Genomic DNA, 25895 nt, shown 5'->3' on the forward strand with positions numbered 1-25895 from the left:
GCAAACACCAATTGACAAGTACCTCTTAGACTTCTCAAATAGATGACTCCAGGAAACCTGAATAAGTATCTCATCCACAAAGCTAGGTGCATTTAGACCTTACCAATAATATCTTCAAATTATATGCCAAACTCAACAATACATGCAACTGGCAAGTGCAAGTTCATCATCACGACTGAGAATCATGTAGAAGAAACAACAATAATTCTCTAATTACCATTTGTGCTAGATGTTGGTCCTCGATCAAAATTGAACAAACATGGCACACGGATAGCAGTTTAGTGAATTAATAAATCTATTTAGTTAAACATAATGACAATACACCCAATAATAAGTAAAATGAGGAGATTCTATGGACAGTATCAACAATGGCAGAAAGCACAAATAATGCAACTTGAAATTGTCTTCACTTATATGAAGCATTTCTAGAAAGGTTAGATTACATACAAAAAGAACATTTTATGACATTGACAATTTTTAATGGACAGGTAAAACAATAAGCAACAATTTCTGTCCCCACCCAAAGAGAGGGGCAGGGATGGGGGGGGCAGCCTAGGCAGTGAGTTTCAAAGCCACAACCATGTTGAGACTAAACTGAGTTCCATAGTCATTGTTGAAGATCAAAAAGAAAAGCAAATAGAATGAAACGCAAATCATCCATTCCAAACCATAACATTCAAAGTAATCTCATCTCCACTCCCCTCCCCACCTCTCCCCAACCCAAACACAGAAGAAGAAAACTGAGACCCAACCATCCAAAAATTAAACAACTATATAACATCACACAGAAATTCCAACTTGTCCCATCAACCATAACATAAGCTCATCAAAGATCCTGGGGAGAGAACATCATCTGTAGCAAAAAATCCTTGCGCTCATCAGTTGGGCAACCAAAGAATGCCCTAACTCTTGCAGCATCTTGAGTCAGGAAAGTGTAGGCCTTGTACCGTAAGTTCTTGTCACAACCCATGTTCACCAACTCTGCAAAAACTTCTTCCTCCGAGTAAACAAGAGATTGACCTCTCTTTATAATATCATTTCCCTCCCTGATTGCTTCTGCAACATCTTTAATTGCGTCCCTTATACCTTCAAACTCTCTCGTACACACATCATCCCCTGGAGCCTTTCGTTTTTTATTGTTCAAAGATGTTGCATACTGATCAACAAGGTGCCTATCATAATATACATGACGCACATACATTGCGTATGTCACATAACAAAGAACTTGAGCCACAGCCATTCGTCTCCTCCGATCCCAATTTGAGACCCAATTTTCGTCTTCATCATCTTCCAAATTATCTTGCCAATCCATCTAACACACAGATTTCATTACAGTTACATCACCATACTAAATGTAACATTTATCTTAGTTTGTTAGTCATTTTCCCCCACCAAATAACCTCAAATTACACAAATAGCATCCTAAGTGACAAACATTACAAACCAATAGAAACTTTGTGGTTGCCATTATTCATTGAGCTCAAACATTAAACTTTATCCAGAAAGTACAAATCAATGACATGGGTTTTGCAGAAACTGCTACAATTATGTTTACTATGATGCAAACAGAGTGAAAAAATGTCAGGTGTTCATGTGAGCATTGCATGTTTGGCAACAAAAGATATGAAAAAGATCATAATTAAGCCAAAATGTAGCACTAAATTAAGTAAAAAACCCATGCATAATACGGAAGTCAGAGTTTGAACAAGAACAACTATCCAAACCAATGTCATCAATATTAAATAGAAGGGAAAAGGAAACAAAAGTTAAAAATATACGATTTGTCCTTAAAATTTAGGTCAGATTCTAGTTTAGTCCCTAAAATTTGAATGTTTCCTCCTTTGTTTTTCTTTCTTTAATAACATAGGGAACCTTTCTAAAGAAGATCCCTTTGGATTCACCTCTAGCCAGTAAATCCTATGGGCAAATGTCCCTATTGCCAAAACCAGTTGCCAAATAATCCAAAGGCATTCACCCCTGATGGGATAAGTAGTTTATGATCATGCCCTAAAAAGCTCTCTTTTAGCTCTCAAAAAATGGTAAATGTATCGAGGTAGTCCTTCTGCAACCTTGCTGTTATAGTGATATAGCAGAGCACCACATGGCTTTGTCAAATTTTGCTATATAAGCAATAATTGTATTAGCAAGGCTATGGAAGGACCGACTTGGTATTGTTTACTTCACTGGGAAATTAAGTGGGTTCACACTGCTAAAGCACAAAGCACTATTTTTCATGCATTGCAATCAACGTGGCTTTTCAAATCATTTCACAATAAGGTGGCCAAGTTTCCATATTTTTAAAACCTCCATTACCATTAGGTAATCAAATGAGAGTGGCTTAAACAAAGTCCTATCTTTTTTCTTTTTTTGGCACCCAACATTTCTATCTAAATTTTAACCTCAATTGAAAAGGACCCAATTCTGGAATTTGTGAGTTAAGCGCAAAATTCACTCTTCTTGATATATATAACCAACAAATAGATTGAATATAGTTCATGCATTGCAGTCAACATGGCTTTGAAAATCATTTCAAAATGTGTCCAACTTTTCATATTTTTAAACCCTCAATCAAGTAATTCAAATGATAGTTGCTTAAACAAAGTCCTATCTTCGTTTTTTGGGCACCCTACATTTCTATCTAAATTTTAACCTCTTTTCAAAAGGACCCAATTCTAGAATCTGTGTGTTAAGCACAAAATTCAATCTTGTTGATATATATAACCAACAAATAGACTGAAAGTAGTATATGCATTGCAGTCAACATGGCATTGAAAATTATTTCATAATGTGTCCAAGTTTCCATATTTTAAAAATCTCAATCAATTAATTCAAATGATAGTGGCTTAAAAACAGTCCTATCTTCTTCTTTTTGGGCACCCTACATTTCAATCTATATTTTAACCTCAGACCCAATTCTGGAATTTGCGTGTTAAGCACAAAATTCAATCTTGCTGATATATACTACAAACAAATAGATAGAATACCAAAACCCACTAAGAAATAAGAGAGTAATAATGGGTTAATGAACCATACCTTTTTTTTTTCTCTACTTGTATCTTAATCCAAACAGACTGTAGCTCAGAACAACACAGAGTATAAGAAAAAGAACCCCAAATTTATTTTTCAAAAAAAGGAAAAGAAAGAAATGCAAAAGAGAGCTAAGATTGTGGTTTAGTTTTGTTGGGAGGGGTCAGAGTCAGATTTTTGGAGGGTTTCTTGAGCTTGTTCAAGAAATGGTTTGAACCCAAGTTGGAAGTTTAGGTATCCAAAGGCTAAGGCTCCTATCACCACTATCCCTGACCTAATCACGTTCAACTTTGTCGTTTGCTTCATCTTCTCTGTCTCACTGTATCTGTCTGTCTCTCTCTCTCTAGCTCTGCCTCATTCTCTTTCTCGCGACTTGGTGGTAGTGAACTGCAGTGAGAGGATTACCGGATTACCAAGGGAAATCGAAAAAAGAATAACAACTTAGATAAACGACTTGTAGTTTTCAATTTTAATGAAAGGACAAAAACAAAAAAAAGCATAAGACCAATAAACGAAAACACCAATAAGTTTTTGGAATTTTAGGGCCTGGTAATATTGTTATAGTAACGTTATCTGTATTTTTTAGAAATATGTGTAAGTGAAAAAGTGTATGAAAATATATGTAATGTTGTTTTTAAAATACACTATCAAACACCCCCTTAATCGCAAATATGCAACTCTATATATTTACACAAATTTTCAAAAAAATGTAAATTTTATAAATTGAAGGCATACAATTTTTCAAACAATGTACATAACTTTATATGTTCAATCGACACAACTTTTTAAAAGATATACATAATTTTATATAATATTACTTAACATATACAATTTTTTTATGTGCGGGCATTTTTCTTCAAAAATTAACAGATATTTTATTATTTTAAGGTTTATAGATTCAATATCCAAACCTTAAAAGAAGGTAGAAAATTATGTACATTCGATATAGTGATGTACACAATTTTTTAAAGACTACATAATTTTGTATATTCAATTTATACAAATTTTCATAAAAATGCACATAATTGTGTTTATTTAGTGTACAAATTTTTTCAAAGAATGTATATAACTTGGTATGTTTAATTTACACAATTTGTAAGAGAAGGTACACAATTGTATATTCAACATACAAATTTTTTTTATGTGTGTACAATTTTTTTAAGAAATCACCGTGAGTCTAAGGTCTGTGCATTTAATATCCAAATCTTAAAAGAATGTACACAAGATTGCACACCCTTGGTGCGATGGTTATTCCACAAATATAAGTGTTTGTGAGGTGTCAAGGGCAAGGGTCGGGGTTCAAGTCTCCAGAAGGGAGCTTCACACACATATACATTTAGATTAGGTTAAAGTAGAATTTCTATTTTATATAAAAAATAAAAAACTAAAAAAAAAAGTCTATATATTCAACACACAATTTTTCAAAAATGTAGATAGTTCTGTACATTTAATGTATACAAACTTTCAAAGAATGTATATAATTCTATATAATTAATGTACACAAATTTTCAAATAATATACACAATTCTGTACATTTAATGTACACAATTTTTCAAAGAATGTACACAATTTTTTAAAAAATTTACAAAATTCTGTAAATTCAACATATGCAATTTTTTCATGTATGGTCATTTTTCCTCACAAATTATTAAGAATGTAGGTTTGTATATTCAGTATTCATACCTTTAAAAATGTACACAATTCTATATATTTGGCGTTCACAACTTTTCAAAGAATGTAAACAATTTTATATATTCTATGTACATAATTTTTTAAGAATTTACACAATTTTGTACATTCAATTTACATAGTTTTTAAAACAATATACACAATTTTGTACACTCAATGTATGCAAATTTTCAAAAAATGTACATAATTTTGTATATTTAATGTACACAATTTTTTAAACAACCTACAATATTTTGTAAATTCAATGTACTCAATTTTTTCATGTGTGGTCATTTTTCTTAACAAGGTCTATACATTCAATATACAAACCTTTAAAAAATTAACTTAATTTTGTATATCAACTTTCAAAAATTTTCAAGAATGTACACCTTCTATACATTCAACGTAGATGATTATTAAAAAAAAAATGTACACAATTTTATACATTTAATGTACACAATTTTTCAAAGAATGAACACAATTTTTCAAAGAATATACACAATTATGTACATTTAATGTATTTCTCAAAGAATGTACATAATTTGTATGTTCATCGTACACAATTTTATTTTATAGAATATGCACAATTTTGTACATTCAATGTACACAGTTTCTCAAAGAATGTACGCAATTATGTACATTCAATATACACAATTGTATATATTCAATGTACACAAAATTTTCAAAACATATACACATTTTTTTTACATTCAACATCAAGGCTTAAATCCTTCATGAACCAAGCTAACATTAGTGCACTAGCCATTTGGGCTTTTTGTTTGCAAGTCCACACAAAAGTGCAACTCAATCGAACAACTTAAACATATAAACAACCTGCTTCTAAAGCCACCTTGTTGATTAACCTTTAGCAAAATGGCTGATTCAAGATTATTAAGAATCCAGCGCCTCTTTCAGCTACAATATTTCACTTGACAATGTTTCTTCATCTATAAGCATTTTTGCATCTATGAATTTGTTGGGCTTTGTAAAGCCTAGTTATGTTTGATTCAGTTGACGACCCGACCCGAATTATATTGCGTGGTTTTTAATAGGAGATTTTTTGAGGCTTAGTCCATGGAGTGGAGGCTTGAGTCGACATGCCAAGCCGTAGCGCTCATGGACAAGCCTCCTGGGGGTCTGGGGGCAATGCCCTTGGGAAAATTTTTTGGCCTGTTTTGTAGCATATTGTGAATCCTGTGTGCAGGATGTAGAAAACGATGTTTTGGTGATTAGGTTTGTTATTGTCGTTTTTTGAGAGTGAGAAAAATTGTATTGCTGTACTTTGTATTTTTTTTCCTTGATAATAGTAAAATCCCTGCAACTCCATAAACGTAGGCAAATTGCTGAATCACGTAAATATTGTTTTGTGCATGTGATTGTTTTTTCTTTAGCACGTGTTTTCTCTATTTTTGTCTCACAAATTGGGAATTTCGTGTTAATTCCCTACAGAATTGAGTATAGAGCTTCGTGAACAAGGACAAAGCTTCAAGGAGGAGAGAAGGGGAGCTTTGTTGTTCTACCATATAGAGTTTTGCCATTCTACCGATGGAGCTTTCTCAATTAGCTATCTTGTACCAGAATGTTGTACATGGCGATTTGAGGTGCATCCTTGCTTAACAATAGGTTTAGGCTGCATAAGTTTTACAAACGAGGTCAGTGATTTGGGACCAAGGGGAGAAAATAGAAAAACATACTTATGAGTAAAGCTTGAGAAATATAAAGGTTTCAACTACAGGTTTATTAGAGTGAATCCAATGGAAATTTTTTTACTTTTAAAATCAAAATGATTCTTCCAATTGACCATAATGGGCAAACTTCTCTTCTATTGCCCTTTTCTATAAAAGAACAATTATACTCTCAATGTTAAAGCTCTTCTAACCTCCAACCATCCCAAGATCATTCTGGTGTTTGATTCTCAGTTTCTCACCCATCAATTCTAGCCAATTCTCAATAAGGAGTACAGCATATATTGAAAATTCTAGTAATTTTTTCTGTATGCTGGATATAGGACCATTCATTCAATGAAACATTGTATTGTTATTCTTAGATAATATGAAAAAGCTAACAGGAAGCACCTTATGAGAAAAAGAAGAAGAAGAAGAATAAATAGGTACCTGTACTAGATGAGATATGCAGAACCGATCTACCAAAACCCAGGGTTTATATGGTTCAGGTACTTTGAAAAAAAATGCTGCTGATTTTGCAGGAAGGCTGAAGCCACAAACCCAGCAAATAGTATAGGCAATTGGGCTGCAAAAGAAAGACATGATAACTAAACAACAAAGGCCATTAACTCTTTATGCAAATAGTCACCATCAGTTTTGATGTTTTGAAACAATAGCAAACAATTTGAACTTTTATATTTATTTGCAAATACCAAACGTTGCAACTGAGTGTAAAGCAGTGTCTATTTGTAATTACAGTTGCTATTTTGGTCCACTTGGTCCCTTTGGTCTACTTCGGTCCATTACGGTCTACTTCGGTCCATTCAATCTGATTCGGTCCATCTGTTTGCTTCAGTCTATTCGTTCTGCTTCGGTCCATTCGGTCTATATTTGTGATGGCTTCCCACTTTCTTCTTTATGAAAAATAATTCCTTGTTGAATTAAAAAAAAAAATTCAAGAATTAAAAATTAGAAATGGAAGACAAATTAAAGTTGTTATTAAAAATTAACTAGTTCACTTTTCATAATGTCACCATATCAGATGGACAACTTACAGGTTAAGCTTGTTTCATCATCTTTGAAGTTCTAACAGGACTTTTGTACCTTTATTTTATTTTATTTTTTTATGTATAGATGAAAAAATATTTAAGTGCCTAATCAAAACAAGAGTTCAATGGCTTCAATCATATATTTTTGTTCATACTGATGATGAATTATGGGGAATTTTCAGATTGGTCCAATCCTCTCCTTTTCACTCTTTTATGATGTCAATTCCGAAAGATTGCAACAAACATGTGTCTATCAAATTATCTCCTCTGGCCTTGGTGATAACATCCCACTCTTCCCCATTGTCATTGACATGAAACAATTTAATTATTAAGAAAAGAAATCTGCATGCATCTCTTTCAAACTTTTGAACCTCTAACAGTAAAACTTGATGATAACAACTATGCTTTCAAGCCCTTAAAGTTAAGGAGAGAAGATTGCATAAGTGTTGCAAATGGTGAAGTGCCTACCTCATCTTTCACATGTCATACGGGGACAAAATTGCCTTACGCCCTTTTCACCCAAATTATATAGCTTTATACCCCTCTTTCCAAACTAATTAGGGAAATGTCATTCTTTTGAAACTCGACTTTCTCAAAATCGAGTTAAGCCCTATAGTGATGTTTTTAAGGACCTATAATGACGTTTTTAAGGACTTATAGTGGCGTTTTGTAACCTGATATCCATGAAATCGAGTTATAGGAAATAAAATTTCCTATAACTCGATTTCATGGATATCGGGTTACAAAACGTCACTATAGGGCTCCAAAATTTTTTTTTTTTTTTTAAGTCGATTTTTTAAAATCGAGTTACAAAAAAGGGGCATTTCTCTAATTAATTTGGGAAGAGGGGCATAAGGCTATATAATTTGAATGAAAATGGCATAAGACCATTTTGTCCTGTCATACGGTATGCAAGCTTTACTGCAGCAACAATGAAAGTTTCTTCTGCAGGTCTTTCTCAAAAGTGCATCCATATGTGAAATTTGCTCGAGAACAAAATATGCTTTGCCTCATTCTAGAATTTGTTGCCTGGTTTAAATGAAGCCGACAAAATAAACATTTACCATGAGGCTTTTTACCGATTGACATGGCAGTAAGAAAAACCATCTTCTGACAAAAGATTAATGAGAAGACGTGCATATACTTAAAAAAAAAAATTATAAAAAAAGAAAAAAGAAAAAAACAACAACAACAACAAACTTTAAAATTTTTTTAAAGTCATATATATATATATATATATATCACCACTTTTTTGATGACTACATATATCACCACTTGGCAATGATTTTTTGACATTTATAACAATGTTACATTGATGGAAATCACACAATTTTTTACAAATTGGACAACATTTTCTGCACCCACTTGTAAAGGCAAAATAAAATGAGATGCAAGAAGGAATAAAGTTTAGACACAGGGAAAAAGGCACAGGAAAATTTGTCATTCAAAATAAAATATAAATAGAAATATTAAAAAATAAGGCCATATGCAAAACAATAAAAATCCACTAATAAAATTTCAGTAAGATTCATTCTGGTACTTTTTTTTTCTTTTCAAATAGATAATCTCACACACATTCCCACATTTCTGTAATGTTGCAAATGGTGGGCTTACCAGAGTGAGATTTGGTGATATGTTCATTTGATAAGTCAAACAAAAGGTCCAACCTCTTTTCCCTTTTTCTTTTCTTAATTATTTGTGGATATTATATTGAACCCATTAAGCAATTTTGTATACATCACAAGCTAATCGAATATAAGGAACCACATGCTAGCTATATATGCTAGTTATGTGCATACAACAATATATAAATCGCCTAATTCAAATTACTGAGAACCTGAAAATTCAGTTACCTACATTGTTAATAATTTTTTCCCCTGAGATTTTTTGCCAGAAAATGAGAATATTTTATTGATATATTTTTGCAAAATAAAAGAAAGAGAAATGTTACCGGATACCCTAAAGGTATTTGTTAGTGAATTACTTTAGGAAAGTTTTTATAAGAAAAGGAAAAAAAAAAAAACAATTAATATTTTAACAATTTTTTTTTTCTATTTTTCATAAAAATTGTGTCAAAACTTTTCTAAAATGGTTTGTTAACAATTGTCTTAAATAGGGGTGTCCACGGGTCGGTCCGGGTCAGGTTTGTGCCCAACTCGAAACCGACCCGCAATACTCGGGTGGAGAACGTTCTGACCCGCCGCCGACCGGTGAGAGAGTCGGATTGGAGTGGTTGGTTTTGCACCGGAAACACAGTCGGTTCAGTCGAAACCGTCCACGGTGGAAAATCCAGCCAAAATAGTTAATTTCAGGCCAAAATGCGCCAAATCCGGCGGAAATCTCACCGGATCTGGTGAGATCTCGCTAGATCCGGTGAGATTTCCACCAGATCTGGCTGAGATCTCACTAGATTCGGTGACATCTCCCTAAATCCGACCCAAATCTCATAAAAATCTGAGGTATTTTGACCAAAAACTTGCCGGTAAATTCTTATTTCGCCGAATTTCGTTAAGGCTCCGGTCGGGTCGGTTGAGGCGGGTTTTAGAGGAGAGAACCCGCCATCCGACCCGTCGGACTCGGTTTCTGGGCTTTGCAACCCGCCGCCGACCACCGGAGCTCATGGATCGGTTGGTTCTGGTCGGATCTAGTCGGTTGGATCGGGTCCAATTCTAGCTAGACACCCCTAATCCTAAAGATACTTGTTAATAGGACCATAAAAGAATAAGCCAAATGAGAAGATGAAGAAGCAGAAAAAGTTACCTCTAAATTTATCAACTTCTTGCCCATCTTTTTGCACATTCTTACAATCAATCTTGATGTTTGGGATGTGGAAAATTTTGGGCCAATCCTCTCCTATCCGCCTTTTGCAACGTTCTTGGAGAATCCGATTACGATAGATCACCAAATCCTTCAATGGAGTTGTACGAAGGAAGTCTGGCAATGACTTTAACTTTGGGAAAAAAGTAATATTCAAGTATTGAAAACGGGACATTATTGTGATATAGTTATCTTCTTCCTCTTCTTCTCCTCCAATCTAAATCCATTCTTCCCACCAGGGCAAAGATTCAAAGGAGAGATCTTTCAAATTTGGGAATACTATTATTTTATCATCTTTCTTCTTTTTGGATTCTATTCCCAAAAATTCAGCACCCACTTTCTCCAAATCTTTCAAGTCCTCTATGTGTAAAGATTCGAGGAACGGAAGCTTCCCCAAAGGAGGCAAAAACTTTAAAAGTCCACTTCGAATATAATTTTTTTTCAATTTGGTCAAAGAAATCATCCAATTAGGAAACATTGTGATGGCCAAGTAATCATCAATGTGTAAATATTCCAAGTCTAGAGGTGGCTCTAAGGCATTCAAAATTAATGCATCATTCCTCCTTCCTCTATCCTCATCATTCCATTTATTAAACCTTAGGACCAAAGTAAGAAGGCCTATCTTCTTCTTAAGTTGTGCATTCTTAGCCTCATATGCATTTTATGTGCCCCCTAAGCCATTTATTTGAAGAGTCCCTTGAAGGTGGTTCAAATTTTTTAATTCTTCTAGTTTAGATCCACCGCTTATATTGAAATGACTTATGGTTCAAAGAGAAATCAATCTCCCGAAGCCCTTTGGAAACTTTACATTTAACCCAAACTTGGAATCCAAAATAAAATGTCTTAGTTTAATTAGTTTACCCATTCCCTCCGGTAATTCTTTGAACCTGTCGCTATTATTTGTAATTTTCAAACTTTGTAAATTGCACAGATAGCAAATGGTTTCATGCAATCTATCTTTACTATATTTAACTAAATTAAGATACCTTAAATGTATGAAATTTCCCACCGCATCCGGAGGTTCCTTCAACAAAGTATTTCCACAATTTAAAGTTAATGCTCTTAAATATCTAAAATGTTGGAATAAATTAGATAAGTCATAATGACTTTGATATAAAAAAAAAAATGAGGGTGCGTAGATTTTTCGCACTATAAATGGACTTAGGAAATTAAGCTTCTATGGGAATTTCTAACTGCAAATGGTGAGCATAATTATAATTTGATCCCAAGTCTTTGTCACTATTGATTGTGAAGCATTCATTTTTTGACATTAATTGTGCAAAATCATGCACTATGTCATGCATTTTGCACCTTCTTATATTGCCATTATTCACATCTTTCTCAAAATCTTGGAAAAAAGAACGTATGGCTAAATTTTCAAAATATTCTTTTGCTATGACTTCCATCTCCAAATATGCCTTTGACCAAACATATCCTTGTGCCATCCACACAAATATCAAATCATCACTAGAAAAGACATAATCTTTAGTAAAAAAATCATTAAATCTAATTTCATTCTCTCTCATTCTTCCCAATTTCGAGAGGAATGAAAATTTGAGATTTCAAGAGAACCAAGAGGAATGAGTGTTCATTCTTACTCGTTCTATTTCCTCCCACTTAAACTCTCAAACAAGAGAATGAAATTTTTATTTCCTTTATTAAAACTCTCAAAACATGGAATGGAAGAATATTTTAAAATTATTTTTTTTTTATTCATTTTCATTCCATTCCATTCTATTCCCTCCTTCCTATACGAGGGCTTAGTAAAAAATTCATTAATTCTAATTCCATTCCCTCCAATTCCTCCCAATTTCAAAGGGAATGAAAATTTAAGATTTAAGGGAATAGAGAGGAATGAGTGTTCCCTCCTACCCATTCCATTTCCTCCCACTTAAACTTCCAAATAAAGGAATGAATTTTCCATTCTCTCCATTAAAACTCCAAAACAAGAGAATGGAAGAATATTTTAAAAATATTTTCTTCATTCCTTTCTATTCCTCCTCCCAAACGAGAGCTTAGGAGGAAAAATTAAATAAAACTATTTGCAGGATCTCATAAACTGAGAGGTTGAGCCATTGTTGAGTTACAACGAACATAGGGGAATATAGAGGAAGAGCAAGCAACTACACAACCCCAAAAAAACAACAGAAACCATGACTTGAAGTCACGATTTCAGTTTGTTTTTTAAATTGTATGTAAAACAGTTTCTGTACAACAAATGTTTCTTGCTAAACAAATCTTTTGACCACATTTTCATGGAGTAGATTGCAAGTCTTGTAATTCGTTTCATGAAAAAAAAGAAAAAAGGAAAATTCTAAAAAAACACCATATTTTTGAAATTGCTGCTATATAAGCAATAATGATATTGGCAAGGCTATGGAAGGATTAACTTGGTATGTTTGCCATTTTTTTGGAACTAAAAATGAAACTTCTAAATTTCAAGGACTAAAATAAAATCTAATCCAACAAGATGGTAAAATACACTATGTTACTTCACTGGGAAGTCAAGGCGATTCACACTGCTATAAGAGAACTAGCATCATGATGGTAATTGTGGGGCCAGAGAATTTGTGATCCCGGTCCACTATACATTAGGGCCCAAGGCCCGCGCCGAGGAGAGATGTTGCCGAGGACATGCAGCGAAAGTTCAAATGGCCTAGAAATGCAGCCGAGGACAATCCTGTCATCGGCATCCCAAAACCTAGAAGGGAAGAACGACACGCCATCAAAGGCAGCCCCCAAAGTGCTCCCAGAAGAAAAGACGAGTACAATAGAACTCGTATGAGGGTATAGTGTGGGAGCGGTTCAAGGAAAAGCTATCACCTCCGCATTGAATACACCAACAAACGTCCTAGCCACATTGATGGGAAAAGACCCCTAAACAGTGTGGTTTCGGTTATTGCAACTAACAAAAAGTGGGAGAAGGCGGCTGATAGGACAACCACTCGAGTAGTTACCTGCCTAATCAACAGATGGAAGGTCAGGATCAACTGAGAGGGGCTATATAATGTAAGAATTCATCCACGCCAGAAAAGGGGGAGAGGGGGGGAAAGAAAAACAAGAGCATTATGTATCGTCTCTTGGACCATTGTAACCTAGTGTAAAAGGAATAATAAGAACATTAAGCTCCTCGGACGAGGTCCAATGATCAGAGCCACTCAGGACGTGCCGGAGAGAAAGTCTTCTTGGGCAAGCACAGTTCACCTCTGTATAATCATCATGAACACCATGACTAACTACTGTCTGATAACCAAGGCCTAGCCTTTTAGCCCACTCTCTACAAATTTTATTATTTGGGCATTTAACGTTCGAACCCAATACTCCTTGGGGATCATTATAAATTGAGTCCTTACAATTGGCGTCGTTTATAGGGAGGCTTGTGCGTTGGCGTAGGCGGGGGTTAGTTATGGAAGGATCAAGCCCCTGTCAACGAGGGCCCCTCAAGAGAAATAACTTTGGCAGTGGTGCAAGCTATGCGAAAGCCCCTCTATCATTTCCAACAGCATGCGGTTGTTGCCCTAACACAGCTTCCACTCAGGGCTACACTTCGAAATGTTAGTGGCACGGGCAGTTTTAGGGGCTTCTAACATAAAGTTTATGCCCCACACATATGCCAAGGGGCTAATCCCCGAGGGACCAGAAAATATAAGTGTTAGACAAAACCAAGGTCTTGTATGGTCCTCGGACTCAAACCTATGGGGAAACCAACTACTTCAAAAAATATAAGTTTTGGACAGAACCAAGGTCTTGCATGGTTCTCAGACTCAAACCTATGGGGAAACCAACTACTTTAAGAAAATATAAGTTTTGGACAGAACCAAGATCTTGCATGGTCCTCGGACTCAAACCTATGGGGAAACCAACTACTACAAAAAGAAAGTGCTAGACAGAACTAAGGTCTTGCATGGTCCTCGGACTCAAACCTATGGGGAAACTAGATACTCCAAGAAAATCTAAGTACCAGACACGGCCCAAGACCACGCTCGGCACCTCGGACGATGCCTTTAGCTCCCTAGAAGTATGTCTAGACACAAATTCAACGCCCCATGGGTGCGGTAAGTTAGAATTCTGGGGTATGATCCCAAATATATCATATGCACAACTATTCATACATGTTAAGATAACTAGTTCAAAAACCATGAGATTCGCAGCAATAGTAAATATTGGCAAGGGCAATGAACATATAATTTAAAGGAAAAAGGAAGAAATGAATTTCATACATATGGTCAAAGAGTTTAATTACAAGCAAATTCCAAAGTCCTCAAAACAAAAGGGAAACTAATTAACAGCTAAACTAGAAACAAATACAAAAGTTGGCCAGGGCTCCTACTTCTTCAATTTTGTTTTGGCCACTTCTTGGGGAGGCTGAGCAGGATTAGCCTCAGGACCTTGAGAGACATCCCCTTCCTGGGGAGGCCGAGCAGGATTAGCCTCAAGGCCCTTGGAGACATCAGCAAGGGGAATGGCCTGAAAGGACTGAACCAAGAGGGCCGGCTCCTCGAAATCAGAGATCTGAGCACTGACTGTGGACTTGGCAGCCTCCTGAGGCATATCAGGATTCAGACCTCCAGGTGTTTCTGTCACCCCATAAAGCTCTCCTCCCTTAGTCGACTCGTCAGAAGTGAGAATGAGCTGAGCAGCTTCTGGCTGAGCAGCCTCAGTCTCCTGTGGAGCGCTCACAGCCTCGGAGCTGGCGGAGGCAGTCTCACGGATGGCCAGAGGATAGTACACCTTCTCCGCCTTCCACAGGTCGGACGAAGCCTCCACCCCAACTCGTTTGAGGGTTTCATTCCAAACCTGGGAACAGTATAGCCTGCATACACCAGGGATTTGAGCTTTAAGGGTGGCCTGGGTATCGGCCACTCCCGCATCGTAAGCCTCATCCTCGGCCTTGTCCTTGGAGGTCTCGGCCTCCGTCTTGGCAAACTTAGCCTCTGTCTTGGCCTTCAAGGCTTCGTCCCTAGCCCATTCTGCAACGTCTTTATCCCTCTCTGCCTCGGTCAGTTTCTTCTTTAAATCACTGATCTGCTCCTTGACTATCTCCAATTGCTCTTCGGCAGCAAGCAGGCACCTCCTCTGGTCCTCGGCCTGTTTTTGGGCACCGTCCAGGCCTGCCTTAGCGCTATCCCTGGCCTTGGTCATCTCCTTCAATTCCTCCCTGGCCCTCGCGAGGTCAGCCTCGAAATTTTTAAGGGTTCGCGCAGCCTCTATACGCTTATTACGATCAAGTTCTGCGGACTTACTCTGCCATTTAGCCTCATTCTCCAGCCTATAGGTGGCCTGAACGGCCTGCCAATTGAAACAAACACATTATGAATGAAAATCTAGGAGCAAAGGTCAACGGATTCATAGGTATTAGGAGTCTTACCATGCCCAGGTACCTCTTCATGCTAAGGAAAACCTTCTTCATCCTCATATTCTTCAACTCGGTCATGTCAGTGGGGAGCAGCAGGGTCCTCTCCAACTCATCAGCCACATAAGCACCTTTGCCATCTCAGAAGCTCCTCATGGATGCATCTTCCATCAAAGGCTCCCCGTGGAGCATTGGGGCAGGAAGCCAAGCATTGGACGCAGATTAGGCATCGACCCCTTTCCCCTGGCCTTGATGCCCAATCTTTAACTGTTTTTGAGCTCGCGGGGCTTCGTCCTCCTCTCAAGAGGAAGGGGATTTCCCCTTGTCCATTGGCTCCTTACCCTTGGAACTCCTCTTCCTCTTTGGGTCGGTGGGCTCAGGCCGAGGAGGCAGAGTGGATGGGGGAGGGGTAGGAAGTTTGGATCGGAAAGATTGTGACTGCGACTGAGAAGGAGAAGACCTAGTCTGGACAGGCTGGGGCTGTGGTGGGGGAGTTGGAACATTGGATTATGACCTTCCTTGTACACCCTTCCCTGGCTGGCTCTCAAGCAGGTCGAACAAGCTGGTCGGGGGCTTCCTCTTAACACCCATCTCCGCCAGAGAAAATGTTCCCACTGACAACAGTTCCGCCTCGGACAAATCAGGGTCACCCAGGTCACCGAAAGGATTCTCAGATGGATCAGCCTGATCAAATACACCGAACCCCTCTTCGGATAGACCTAAATCACCCTCGTCCTCCACTACTTGGTAGGATGGAGAAGAGCCCGCCAACAGGATGCCCTCCAGGACAGGAGATCCTTCAGAGATCAAAAACCCATGCTCGACTACAGTGATTTTCTGAAGTCAAGGATCGTTAGCTCTGATCATGTGCTTCGGAGCGGCAAATGACTTCTGGATAGGATCGTACCCTAAGATTTTGTGAGCGGCTCTGACTTGACCGTCCTCTTCGTTTACAAAAACCGCCGCCTTGAGAACGGTTTCCAAATCCTCCCAATTGATCAGATGAAAGTGTCGGTGAAAGGCATGTGGATCTGCAAAAAGAAGGCACGTTCATAGTTAGTAACCGAACTACACAAAATTAAGACAGCGCAAGAGATTGGCCCCCTCCTACTCTCTACACCCCACCTGGCTCTCCCTCCACAATTGGGCAAGGAAGGCCATCGTGCCACTCCCTAGATACAATAAGAAAGTCCTTGTTCAATCCTTTGTTGGACTCGGGGAGGTACTGGATTAGCCGAACCCTGTCGTCTCTCGTCTTCATGTAATAGGATTTGCCCCTCAAATGTTAGAGGTTGTAGCACCAGTTTACATCATAATGGGTTAGTCTTAGCCCCATTTTTTCGTTTAAGGCGTCCACACAACCCAGGATCCTAAACACATTAGTAGTGCACTGGGTGGGAGCTAATCGGAAATGCCTAAGGTAACTCCTCATTACCGGCCCCATGGGGATTCTCACACCCCCTTCTATAAAGGCGAGAAGGGGAATCACCACCTCGCCCGTTCTTCTCTTAAGATGTCACTCCCCTTCCTTGCAATACCTCAAACCCACATTGGGAGGTATCCTACAATCGGCGATGAATTTTTCCATCGCCTCTTCGGTCTCAACCAACTCTCTTAATTTAACCATCTCTAGAAACTGCTAAATAGACTTAAGGGATGACGGGAGAAGAAGAGGAACAAGAGAAAAATAAACCCAGAAGAGAGAAAGCACGAGTTAGTGAGAGCAGAAAACTTACAGAAAGGAGGAAAAGTTCCTCGGACGGGCTTTTTATGCTAGAGAAAGACTTGAGTTTGGATGGAAGTTTGATTGAACCCAGGATATGTGCGCTAGAACACTTAAGTGCGAAAGTGAAGAGACAAATCGGTTCTAAAAATTATTTATACCTCCCATCAAAAGTAACTATGCGGATTTTCCCGCTCATAAAGGTAGGGAAATCTCCACCGTTGGATTACCATCGCACCGTTGAACGTGGGGAGCACAGAGCCGCCCGCATTTAATGAAGACGCGCTTCATATGCCAAGGCGCCAGGAACGTGTCTCGGGCAGACGAAGAGGCTCTAGTACTGATAGATGACAAGGATTGACAAGCCATGACAGAGACCTGATGTCATCAAAACCCTCCTCTCCGTCCGAGGAGCCGGACAGCAGGATTTTGAGGGGCTATTATGGGATCAGAGAATTTGTGACCCCGGCCCACTATACATTAGGGCCCAAGGCCCTCGCCGAGGAGAGACGTTGCCGAGGACATGCGGCAAAAGTCCAAATGGCCTAGAAATGCAGCCGAGGACGATCCTGTCCTCGGCATCCCAAAACCTAGAAGGGAAGAACGACACGCCATTAAAGGCAGCCCCCAAAGCGCTCCCAGAAGAAAAGACGAGTACAATAGAACTCGCACGAGGGTATAGTGTGGGAGCAGTTCAAGGAAAAGTTGTCACCTTCGCATTGAATGCGCTAACAAATGTCCTGGCCACATTGATGGGAAAAGACCCCTGAACAGTGTGGCTTCGGTTATTGCAACTAACAGAAAGTGGGGGAAGACGGCTGATGGGACAAGCACTCGAGTAGTTACCTGCTTGATCAACAGATGGAAGGTCAGGATCAACTGAGAGGGGCTATATAATGTAAGAATTCATCCACGCCAGAAAAGGGGGAGAGGGGGGAAAGAAAAACAAGAGCATTATGTATCGTCTCTTGGACCATTGTAACCTAGTGTAAAAGGAATAATAAGAACATTAAACTCCTCGGACAAGGTCCAATGATCAGAGCCACTCAGGCCGTGCTGGAGAGAAACTCTTCTTGGGCAAGCACAGTTGACCTCTATGCAATCATCATGAACACCATGACTAACTACTATCCGATAACCAAGACCTAGCCTTTTAGCCCACTCTCTACAAATTTTATTGTTTGGGCCTTTAACGTTCGAACCCAATACTCCTTAGGGATCGTTACAAATTGAGTCCTTACAGTAATATAATAACACCATATGCTATTATTTTTTTACTCTTTTTTTTTTCCCCTTCTCTCATATGTCATTTCTCTCATTTTGTGGCTGATTTTTTTTTTTCCTTTTTAACATGTGTTCTACTTTGTGTGATAAGTTTTTTTTTTTTTTTTAATAAAAGGTTGATTTTATTTTTGGTTTTTTTAATGATGATGTATTAAAAGTAAGAGATATAATGTAGGTGAATTGTAAAATAGCATATTACAATAGATAAAGTGACTTTTTTATATATCAAAATAGCATATTATTTTAGCACTGCTGATGTTGATGCTCTAAAGCACTATAAAATATAAAATTCATGCATTGCAGTAGGGCTGTAATCGGTTCAGTTCGGTTCGATCCGAAACCGAATTTTCGGTTTGTGAAATTCCCAACTGAAACCGACCGAAATAGTTGAAAAACTGTCGATTTCGATTGTATTTCGATTTCAGTCGGTTTTCAGTTTCAGTCCACATCACAGACTCACAGTCACAAAAGGAAAAAAAAAACAACTCAACATCACATGGGGTTATCGATTTTTCAATAAGAAAATAACAACTCAAAATCACAATCACAAATTCACAGAAAATAGCATTGATTTAATATTAAACTTTAAACAAAACCCAAAATACAAAAAAGAGAGAGGGTTATCAAGAAATTAAAAAGAGAGGTGGTCACCATGAAAATGAAAAGATCAAGCCGCGTGAGGAGGCCGGTGTGTGAAGGCCAGCATGTGGAGGCGGCAGTAAAGGCAGATTTGTGTGGAGTGGAGGCTATGAGGCATGACAGTGAATACATGTGGGCTGTGGGGTATGTGGAGTAGCTGTGGACACCGGCGTGTGGACGTCGGAGTGTGGAGGCCAGTGGCAGATGTCGACTGATGAAGGCTGCTGTGTGTGAGAGGGAGTGATGGAAGCTTTGTGTGAGTCTGTGAGAGAGAGTGATGGAAGCGTGAGGCGTGAGGGAGATGAGGGAGATAGAGGCGTGAGGGAGACGAGGGAGATGTGAAGTAGCTGTGGACGCCGGCGTGTGGAGGCCGGTGGCAGATGTCGAGTGAAATCTGATGGTGGGAGGTTCCGATGACGTGGTGGATGGCACAACAAGCTCGGCGGCGTGGCGTGGCATGGTGATCAGGCCATGGGTTGTTGTGGATGTGGTGGGTCGAATTCGTGTGGCTGTGTTGGTGGACGGCGATCTGAGAGTGTAGGTTGGGTTCGTGTGGCGTGGCGTGGCTTGATGCTCCGACTTAGGTTTCATCAGAGAGGGAGGCAGTGACGTGGAGTAGAGAGAGAGGGCAAAGAAATGAAGTGAGAGAGAGAGTAGATACAGTTCGGTGAAGGAATGAGGAGACAGAGGGAAGAAAGAGGAGATAAGGAGACAGAGGAAGTGGGCTCAGTGAGAATAAAGAAGTAATATAAATTATGGTAAAGGTAAATAGTACGCTCTCAAATTTGAGAGTGTACTATAGCATGTTTCAAAAAAATGGCACATATAAAACACCTGACGAACCTCATATTTCGGAGTTTGGTGTGTCAAATGTCAAATATTATAACATTTAACACATTTAATACACCTGATGTGAATGCTTTTATGGGCTCACATGTTAGCATATAAGGATTCAAGAGGCCTATTTGGGCCTAAAATCAGGCCCATGATCAGCCCATAGTAACTAACGTTGCTATCACTCCTCTCGATATATATATTTTTTTGAGAAACCTCTCTCCATTTCTTGTGGGCTCTGAAAGCGGTGAAGACTGTTCTTCATCTTTGCGTCTCTGCACAGGTTCGTACAATTCCATCAGATTCTCGTTTTGCAGTTTTAGTTTTCATAACGATTCCATTTTTATAACCTTAATAACCTGTTTCAGCTGAAATACTATGTGAATTCTTCATCAGAATTGAACTCTTATTATATACATTTGTTATATGCCAACTTCAATTCATGCCCATTTTTTGTTTCATGTATATATGTTAGTTACTTAGTTATCGTTTGGCCCATGTTTTTCCAATTACATATTTGATGCTTTTAGCTCATAAAAGTGAGAAATTGGTAATGGGAATTCAATCACAAACTGGGTAATGATTTTATCTTCTTCTTCTTCTTTTTTTTCTTTTTTTTTTTTTATGTTATTCTAAATTCTTCAATCTTTTCTCTTTCTGCATTATTCTAAGTTTAGTTCAATTCTCTTTCTGCATTATGAATTTAGTTACCTTTTCAACACATTTCCAATTCCATGGTCAATGCTTGCTTTGGATTTTAATTTGTTCTCACATGTCTAAATTGTTAAACTTCATCCAAGTAGTGAAAAGTAATTAAAAATGAAAAAGAAATTTCAATTAGTGAAAACCCTTTTCTGGGTTTCTGTTGTATTGGATTCTAATTTGTTCTAACATATCTAAATTGATAAACCTCATCCAACTAGTGAAAAGTAATTATAAATGAAAAAGAAAATTCAAACTTTTTTTTTGGTTTCTGCTGTATTGTGTAAGTTTTTGATGGCAGCATAATAGTCATTTGTGGACTTGCTGATGTTGAGGGTTTGAGTAGTCCTCAAACTTCTTTAAATTTCAGAGTATTTTTTTTCAGGGTCAGTTGAAGAAAGTGTGTTGTTTGCTCATGTTTGTTAAACATGGCATGAACTCTCAGTTCACCTTATTGGGCAGTGCAAAACATTGTATGTTGGCATCCTCAGCTGTTTTCAGAAGACAGCAGTTCCTGATAAGAACTCTTGGGGGATATACCGATCAAAACCACCTGAAAAGAATGCAACAAACTAAGGCAATGAGTGGGACTGCCTTTGAAGCCGATTCTGAGAACATTTTGAGGGCAATTACTCCAAACCTTGATCCTAGTAAACATAAAGGCCAGGCAGGTGAGCTTGCCAACTAGCTCTCTTTCATTTTTCTTCTTTTTTGTTTTTAATTCTACAGCTAATGGGTAGGGTTATCTGTAATTGCTCTATGGTAATGTATAATTGTTTTATTGGTATTGATAATTGATAACTCCAGTTACATATAACTGTGGTAAAGAATTTTAAGAATCTACTGTGCTAATGTGGCACAGTTTGCCACAACACACTTAACTGTGTTTGAATTATACTGATTTTTGTAATTCCCAAAGGTTTATTTAATTTTAAATATGATGAATATTGTTGTTAATGTTTTGTAATAGAGGCAATATCTAAAAGGAACGAAGGCTTCTCTTTGTGTTGTTTACTTTACCCAATGTGATTTGTTAGTTCTGTTCTTTTTGTGGTTGTATAAGATAATGAGTAATTTCATTTAATGTTTTAATTGCTCTATGTGTCCTATCAGGGAAGATAGCTGTTATTGGCGGGTGTCGTGAATACACAGGTGCTCCCTATTTTGCAGCTATTTCAGCTTTAAAAATTGTTAGTGCTCTAACTCATTTTTCTTTCTTTCTGTCTTTTTTCAATTTCAGCATATAGCTTATTGATTTTTTTTCTTTTTTCTTTTTTCGTTTTATTTCTTCAAAGTGCTTTGTTGCTTTCATTTATTTATCGCCTACCAGTTTGAATGGACTTAGTTATCTTCTTTGCTTTCAGGGGGCAGATTTGTCTCATGTTTTCTGTACAAAAGATGCTGCTTCAGTCATAAAAAGCTATAGTCCTGAGTTGATTGTGCACCCCATTTTAGAAGAATCCTACAGCATTAGGTGACTTTTTTTTGGGTTAATTGGCTTATCCCTTTCTGTCTGCAAACTTTATTATTGAGTGAGATCCTGAATTTCTTAGAAGAATATTTTCAGGGATGAAGACAAACCATCCATATCAGGCAAGGTTCTTGCTGAGGTCAATAAGTGGATGGAAAGATTTGACTGTCTTGTTGTTGGTCCAGGACTTGGAAGGGACCCATTTCTTTTGGTGTGTTTTTTATGTAGTTTATTGAATCTCAAGTTAAATTGAAGAGATTAATTTAAGCTATGCAGTTCACAGCCTTTACCTATGATATTGATATTGTTACCAAAGTCTCATTTTAATTCAGTGTGTGCTACATTTGTATTCTTAGACAATGTTGCACACAGTTGCCATGGGAATTTTTTACTTTTACTTTGCATTCAGTTGTACTTTCTATTCTGTATTTAGCATACAGTGCATTCTGTAAAATGTCATCCTAAGATATTTTCTCAAATATCATGTTTAGGACTGTGTTCGTGAAATCATGAAGCATGCAAGACAGTCAAATGTCCCAATTGTCATAGATGGGGTATGTAATCTACAATTGTGTGCATGATTGGGTTCAGATTTGTAATTGATAATCTATCTTCTACCTGTATCCTTTACAATATGGTATCTGGGTTGACCTTTCAGCTGACATTATGTAATTTTTCCAGGATGGACTTTTTCTTGTTACAGACAATCTTGATCTTGTTAGTGATTATCCCTTAGCTGTCCTTACCCCAAACGTAAATGAATATAAGCGCCTTGTTGAGAAAGTGCTGAATTGCAAAGTTGATGATCATGATGCTCATGAGCAATTACTATCTCTTGCCAAAGGGTAAAGTTATCTTTCAAGTTTCTCTATTGCTGTGGAGGAATTAGGAATGTTTTTTTGATGCTGAACATATCTATGCTTCACACTAAATACTTTCACTTTCTTAAGCACCTCTCTCTCTGGCAATACATATAAACTTAAATTATATTGGGGTTGTTATATTATCTTTTCCTCTGACTGAGTTCACTATTCTTAGAAAATTAAATGAATTTTGTGCCTTCTTGGTCAGGATTGGCAGCGTAACCATCCTACGGAAAGAAAAATCTGACCTCATTAGTGATGGTGAGACAGGTAGTGAATTGGATGATTTTTGTAATAATGTATTTTCGTTATATTTATATATTAATCTGCAAACTCTATGCTTAAATTTTATGTGGTTCTTCTTTTATGGATGTATGTCATACTACTTTGGGTTTGAAATGTGCTTTCTTCCTTTGGGAAGCATATATGGTCAACGGAGGCAGTACATTTGATGTGGCACAGTAGCATGACAATAGGAAACACAAGTAGATTAATTCCTTGCAGTCCTTGCGATATAGGATAAGGCGCCTTCAGCCCATACAGTCTGGTTTTCAATTTATGGATTGAATGATTATGGTGCTTCTAGTTATCAAATATCAGCAACATTGAGCTCATAATCTAGATACCTTCCCATCATCAACACTCCTATTATATTTCAATTTTGAAAATGTGAGCTTAGCCAATCAGTCAAATTGGTCTACTCAAGGACAACCACTGAGTACCTTGGATTAACTTCCCAGTGAAATTGACCTGAAATCCAGTTACTTGGTCTTTTACATTGTTGAAACTTGAAAGTGTCGTGGGACTTGTATCAGGGGTCTTTGAATATGTATGTATATGTATTTAGTTTTCTCAGTTCTCACCAGCCCAGAACCAATCACCAGTTAGAGAAGAAAAATACAAAAAAGAAGAAACCTAATTTGAATAAAACTAAAACTAAGAAACCCTAATTTAAGTAGGAAGGCCAATCTTTTATTTTTCTCTATTCAATTCAGTCAAGTATTCAATCCCATTTTTCTACTGGTGGCAAAAGGGGAAATAAAAAGTGCCTAGTAAAAGCAAGAGGACCCAGCCTGAAATAACCTAGCACATTTTTTTTGGGGGGTGGGGGGAGAGGAAAGAAAGGGGTACAGCATGAGGAAATCTAATAAAAGAAACTAAAATAATAGGGAAAAAAAGGGCAAGCCATGAGGACTCTCCGTGCTACGTAATTTTGGTGTTCTTAAATATCTTTTGGAGAATATTTTTTAACAAATATTTCATCAATGTTCATGCTTCTATGTATTTAGATTTATCTTGATATTCAAGTAATTTGTGAGTCACATGGTTTGGCCGTTGACACGCTCTGTGTACTGAACAAATTGAACTAATCTGACATCTTTGTGGACTATGTTTGGTTTTGAGGCATTGCTACTATCCTTTTATTATTAAAATTGTGGATTCTGGAACTTGGTTTAATAATAGTGACTGTTGCTCTGTGCAGTCAAATCAGTAAGCATCTATGGTTCTCCTCGACGCTGTGGTGGCCAGGGTGATATACTTTCTGGAAGGCAAGTGACTATATGATTTTTAACACTTATCCTACTAGTAAAAATATTTTAGCTGATGGTTACATAGTTTCTGATTTTGTGATTAAGGAGTGGTTGAATTGAGTACTTCGCTTCTTTTTACTTATGTTGAGTTTATTTATCTTTATTACTCAATATTTTTCTTTACCTGGTAACCTTATGCCCTTTCTGAATCCTCCATTTGGATCTTGTAAAGAAATGAGGGAAAGAAAATTGAAATGTAGCCTGAGGTGGTGAATGATACAAACTGATGCATCTGTATCTAGAACTCAAAATTTGAGAGGTTTCAATGCTTTTATTTTATAGATCCATGAGATTTTAGTAACATATATTTCCTTTTTGTTGGTTCCAGTGTTGCAGTTTTTTTATCATGGGCTCGTCAACGTCTTTCAGCTGCAGAAGGGGATTTGCCTATCAGGTTTGTAGTTAATTTATCTATTACTACATTGTTGCTTAATGGTTCTTAATTTTCTATTCCATGTGGTATTGCCCTTGTTGAAATTGGTTGTTTCCTTATTTGTTATGTTTCAGCAAAATTAATCCAACTGTATTGGGGTGCATTGCTGGGTCTGCTTTAATGAGGAAGGCTGCATCACTTGCTTTTCAGAATAAGAAAAGGTCTACACTCACCAGCGATATCATCGAGTGCTTGGGGAAAAGGTATTAGCTCCTTTGAGAATGATTTTCTAGTGTAAAACAAGAGTTGAGTCTGAGCTTTAAAACTTTTTTTTTGGCAGTTTGGAGGATATTTGTCCTGCCATTTGATGCTGCTGCTTCATAGTGCAGGGTCACAACGGTGGCCCCAGGAGAGACATTGCTGGGTTGAACCTATTTTCTGTTTCTTCCTGTCCTAATCTTGTAAGACGTGTCTTGCTCTTCCCCCACTTCTGTCCTTCTTTCTCTTGTAAATTCAATAAGTATTTACTGTAAAGAAGATTGACATATTAAGAAGGGTTGGTTTTTCTTTTGGTTGATATACTACAAATTTGGTCCCTCTCATGCTCTTTGTGAAATCCTTGACCATCCCCTATCCCAATGATCTATGGCCGTGCCATCCAACTAGTAATTCTTCTCTGCTTAATAAATGAACTGTCATTTCAACCCATTTCTTCTCTGTTACAAATCACTCTCCTTTAGATTTCTTTCAATTTAATAGAGACATGATGACTACTTGATAGGGATAGATTAGGAATATGCTAAATCTGGTTTAGTCCCCTAAGTTAATATGCAACA

The 25895-nt window shown here is 37.5% G+C and overlaps 2 protein-coding genes across 4 annotated transcripts; one reads left to right on the plus strand and one right to left on the minus strand.

Annotated features, from left to right (window-relative positions):
* Positions 1-331: 331 nt before the first annotated feature.
* Positions 332-3448, minus strand: LOC115949604. Its single transcript, XM_031066884.1, has 2 exons — positions 3035-3448; positions 332-1314 (listed from the first exon to the last, which is right to left on the minus strand). Exon 2 carries the CDS (start codon positions 1310-1312, stop codon positions 827-829), a length of 486 nt encoding a protein of 161 aa, XP_030922744.1. The 5' UTR covers positions 1313-1314; positions 3035-3448; the 3' UTR covers positions 332-826.
* A 16811-nt stretch (positions 3449-20259) lies between these two features.
* On the plus strand, positions 20260-25647 carry LOC115993549 (ATP-dependent (S)-NAD(P)H-hydrate dehydratase). Of its 3 annotated transcripts, none has more exons than XM_031117488.1 (12): positions 20260-20341; positions 21146-21431; positions 21874-21950; positions 22125-22234; positions 22328-22442; positions 22723-22785; positions 22913-23076; positions 23303-23364; positions 24578-24644; positions 25015-25080; positions 25194-25322; positions 25400-25647. In XM_031117488.1, the coding sequence occupies exons 2-12, from the start codon at positions 21176-21178 to the stop codon at positions 25425-25427; spliced, it is 1137 nt and encodes a 378-aa protein (XP_030973348.1). In that variant the 5' UTR covers positions 20260-20341; positions 21146-21175; the 3' UTR covers positions 25428-25647. The 3 variants fall into 3 exon arrangements, with proteins under 3 accessions (XP_030973348.1, XP_030973350.1, XP_030973349.1); XM_031117490.1 differs by having other exon boundaries at positions 20262-20341; positions 21131-21431; XM_031117489.1 differs by having other exon boundaries at positions 20292-20344; positions 21150-21431.
* The last annotated feature ends 248 nt before the right edge of the window (positions 25648-25895 follow it).

The sequence above is a fragment of the Quercus lobata genome, chromosome 6 (genome assembly GCF_001633185.2).
Source record: "Quercus lobata isolate SW786 chromosome 6, ValleyOak3.0 Primary Assembly, whole genome shotgun sequence".
Classification (NCBI taxonomy): domain Eukaryota; kingdom Viridiplantae; phylum Streptophyta; class Magnoliopsida; order Fagales; family Fagaceae; genus Quercus; species Quercus lobata.

Excerpts from the sequence above, each read along its gene's own strand:
- LOC115949604 (XM_031066884.1), bottom strand. The coding sequence starts at position 1,312 with ATGGATTGGCAAGATAATTTGGAAGATGATGAAGACGAAAATTGGGTC.
- LOC115993549 (XM_031117488.1), top strand. The coding sequence starts at position 21,176 with ATGTTTGTTAAACATGGCATGAACTCTCAGTTCACCTTATTGGGCAGT. Across the intron at positions 22,786-22,912 it reads TCCCAATTGTCATAGATGGG|GATGGACTTTTTCTTGTTAC; the intron begins GTATGTAATCTA and ends TAATTTTTCCAG. Across the intron at positions 25,081-25,193 it reads GAAGGGGATTTGCCTATCAG|CAAAATTAATCCAACTGTAT; the intron begins GTTTGTAGTTAA and ends GTTATGTTTCAG.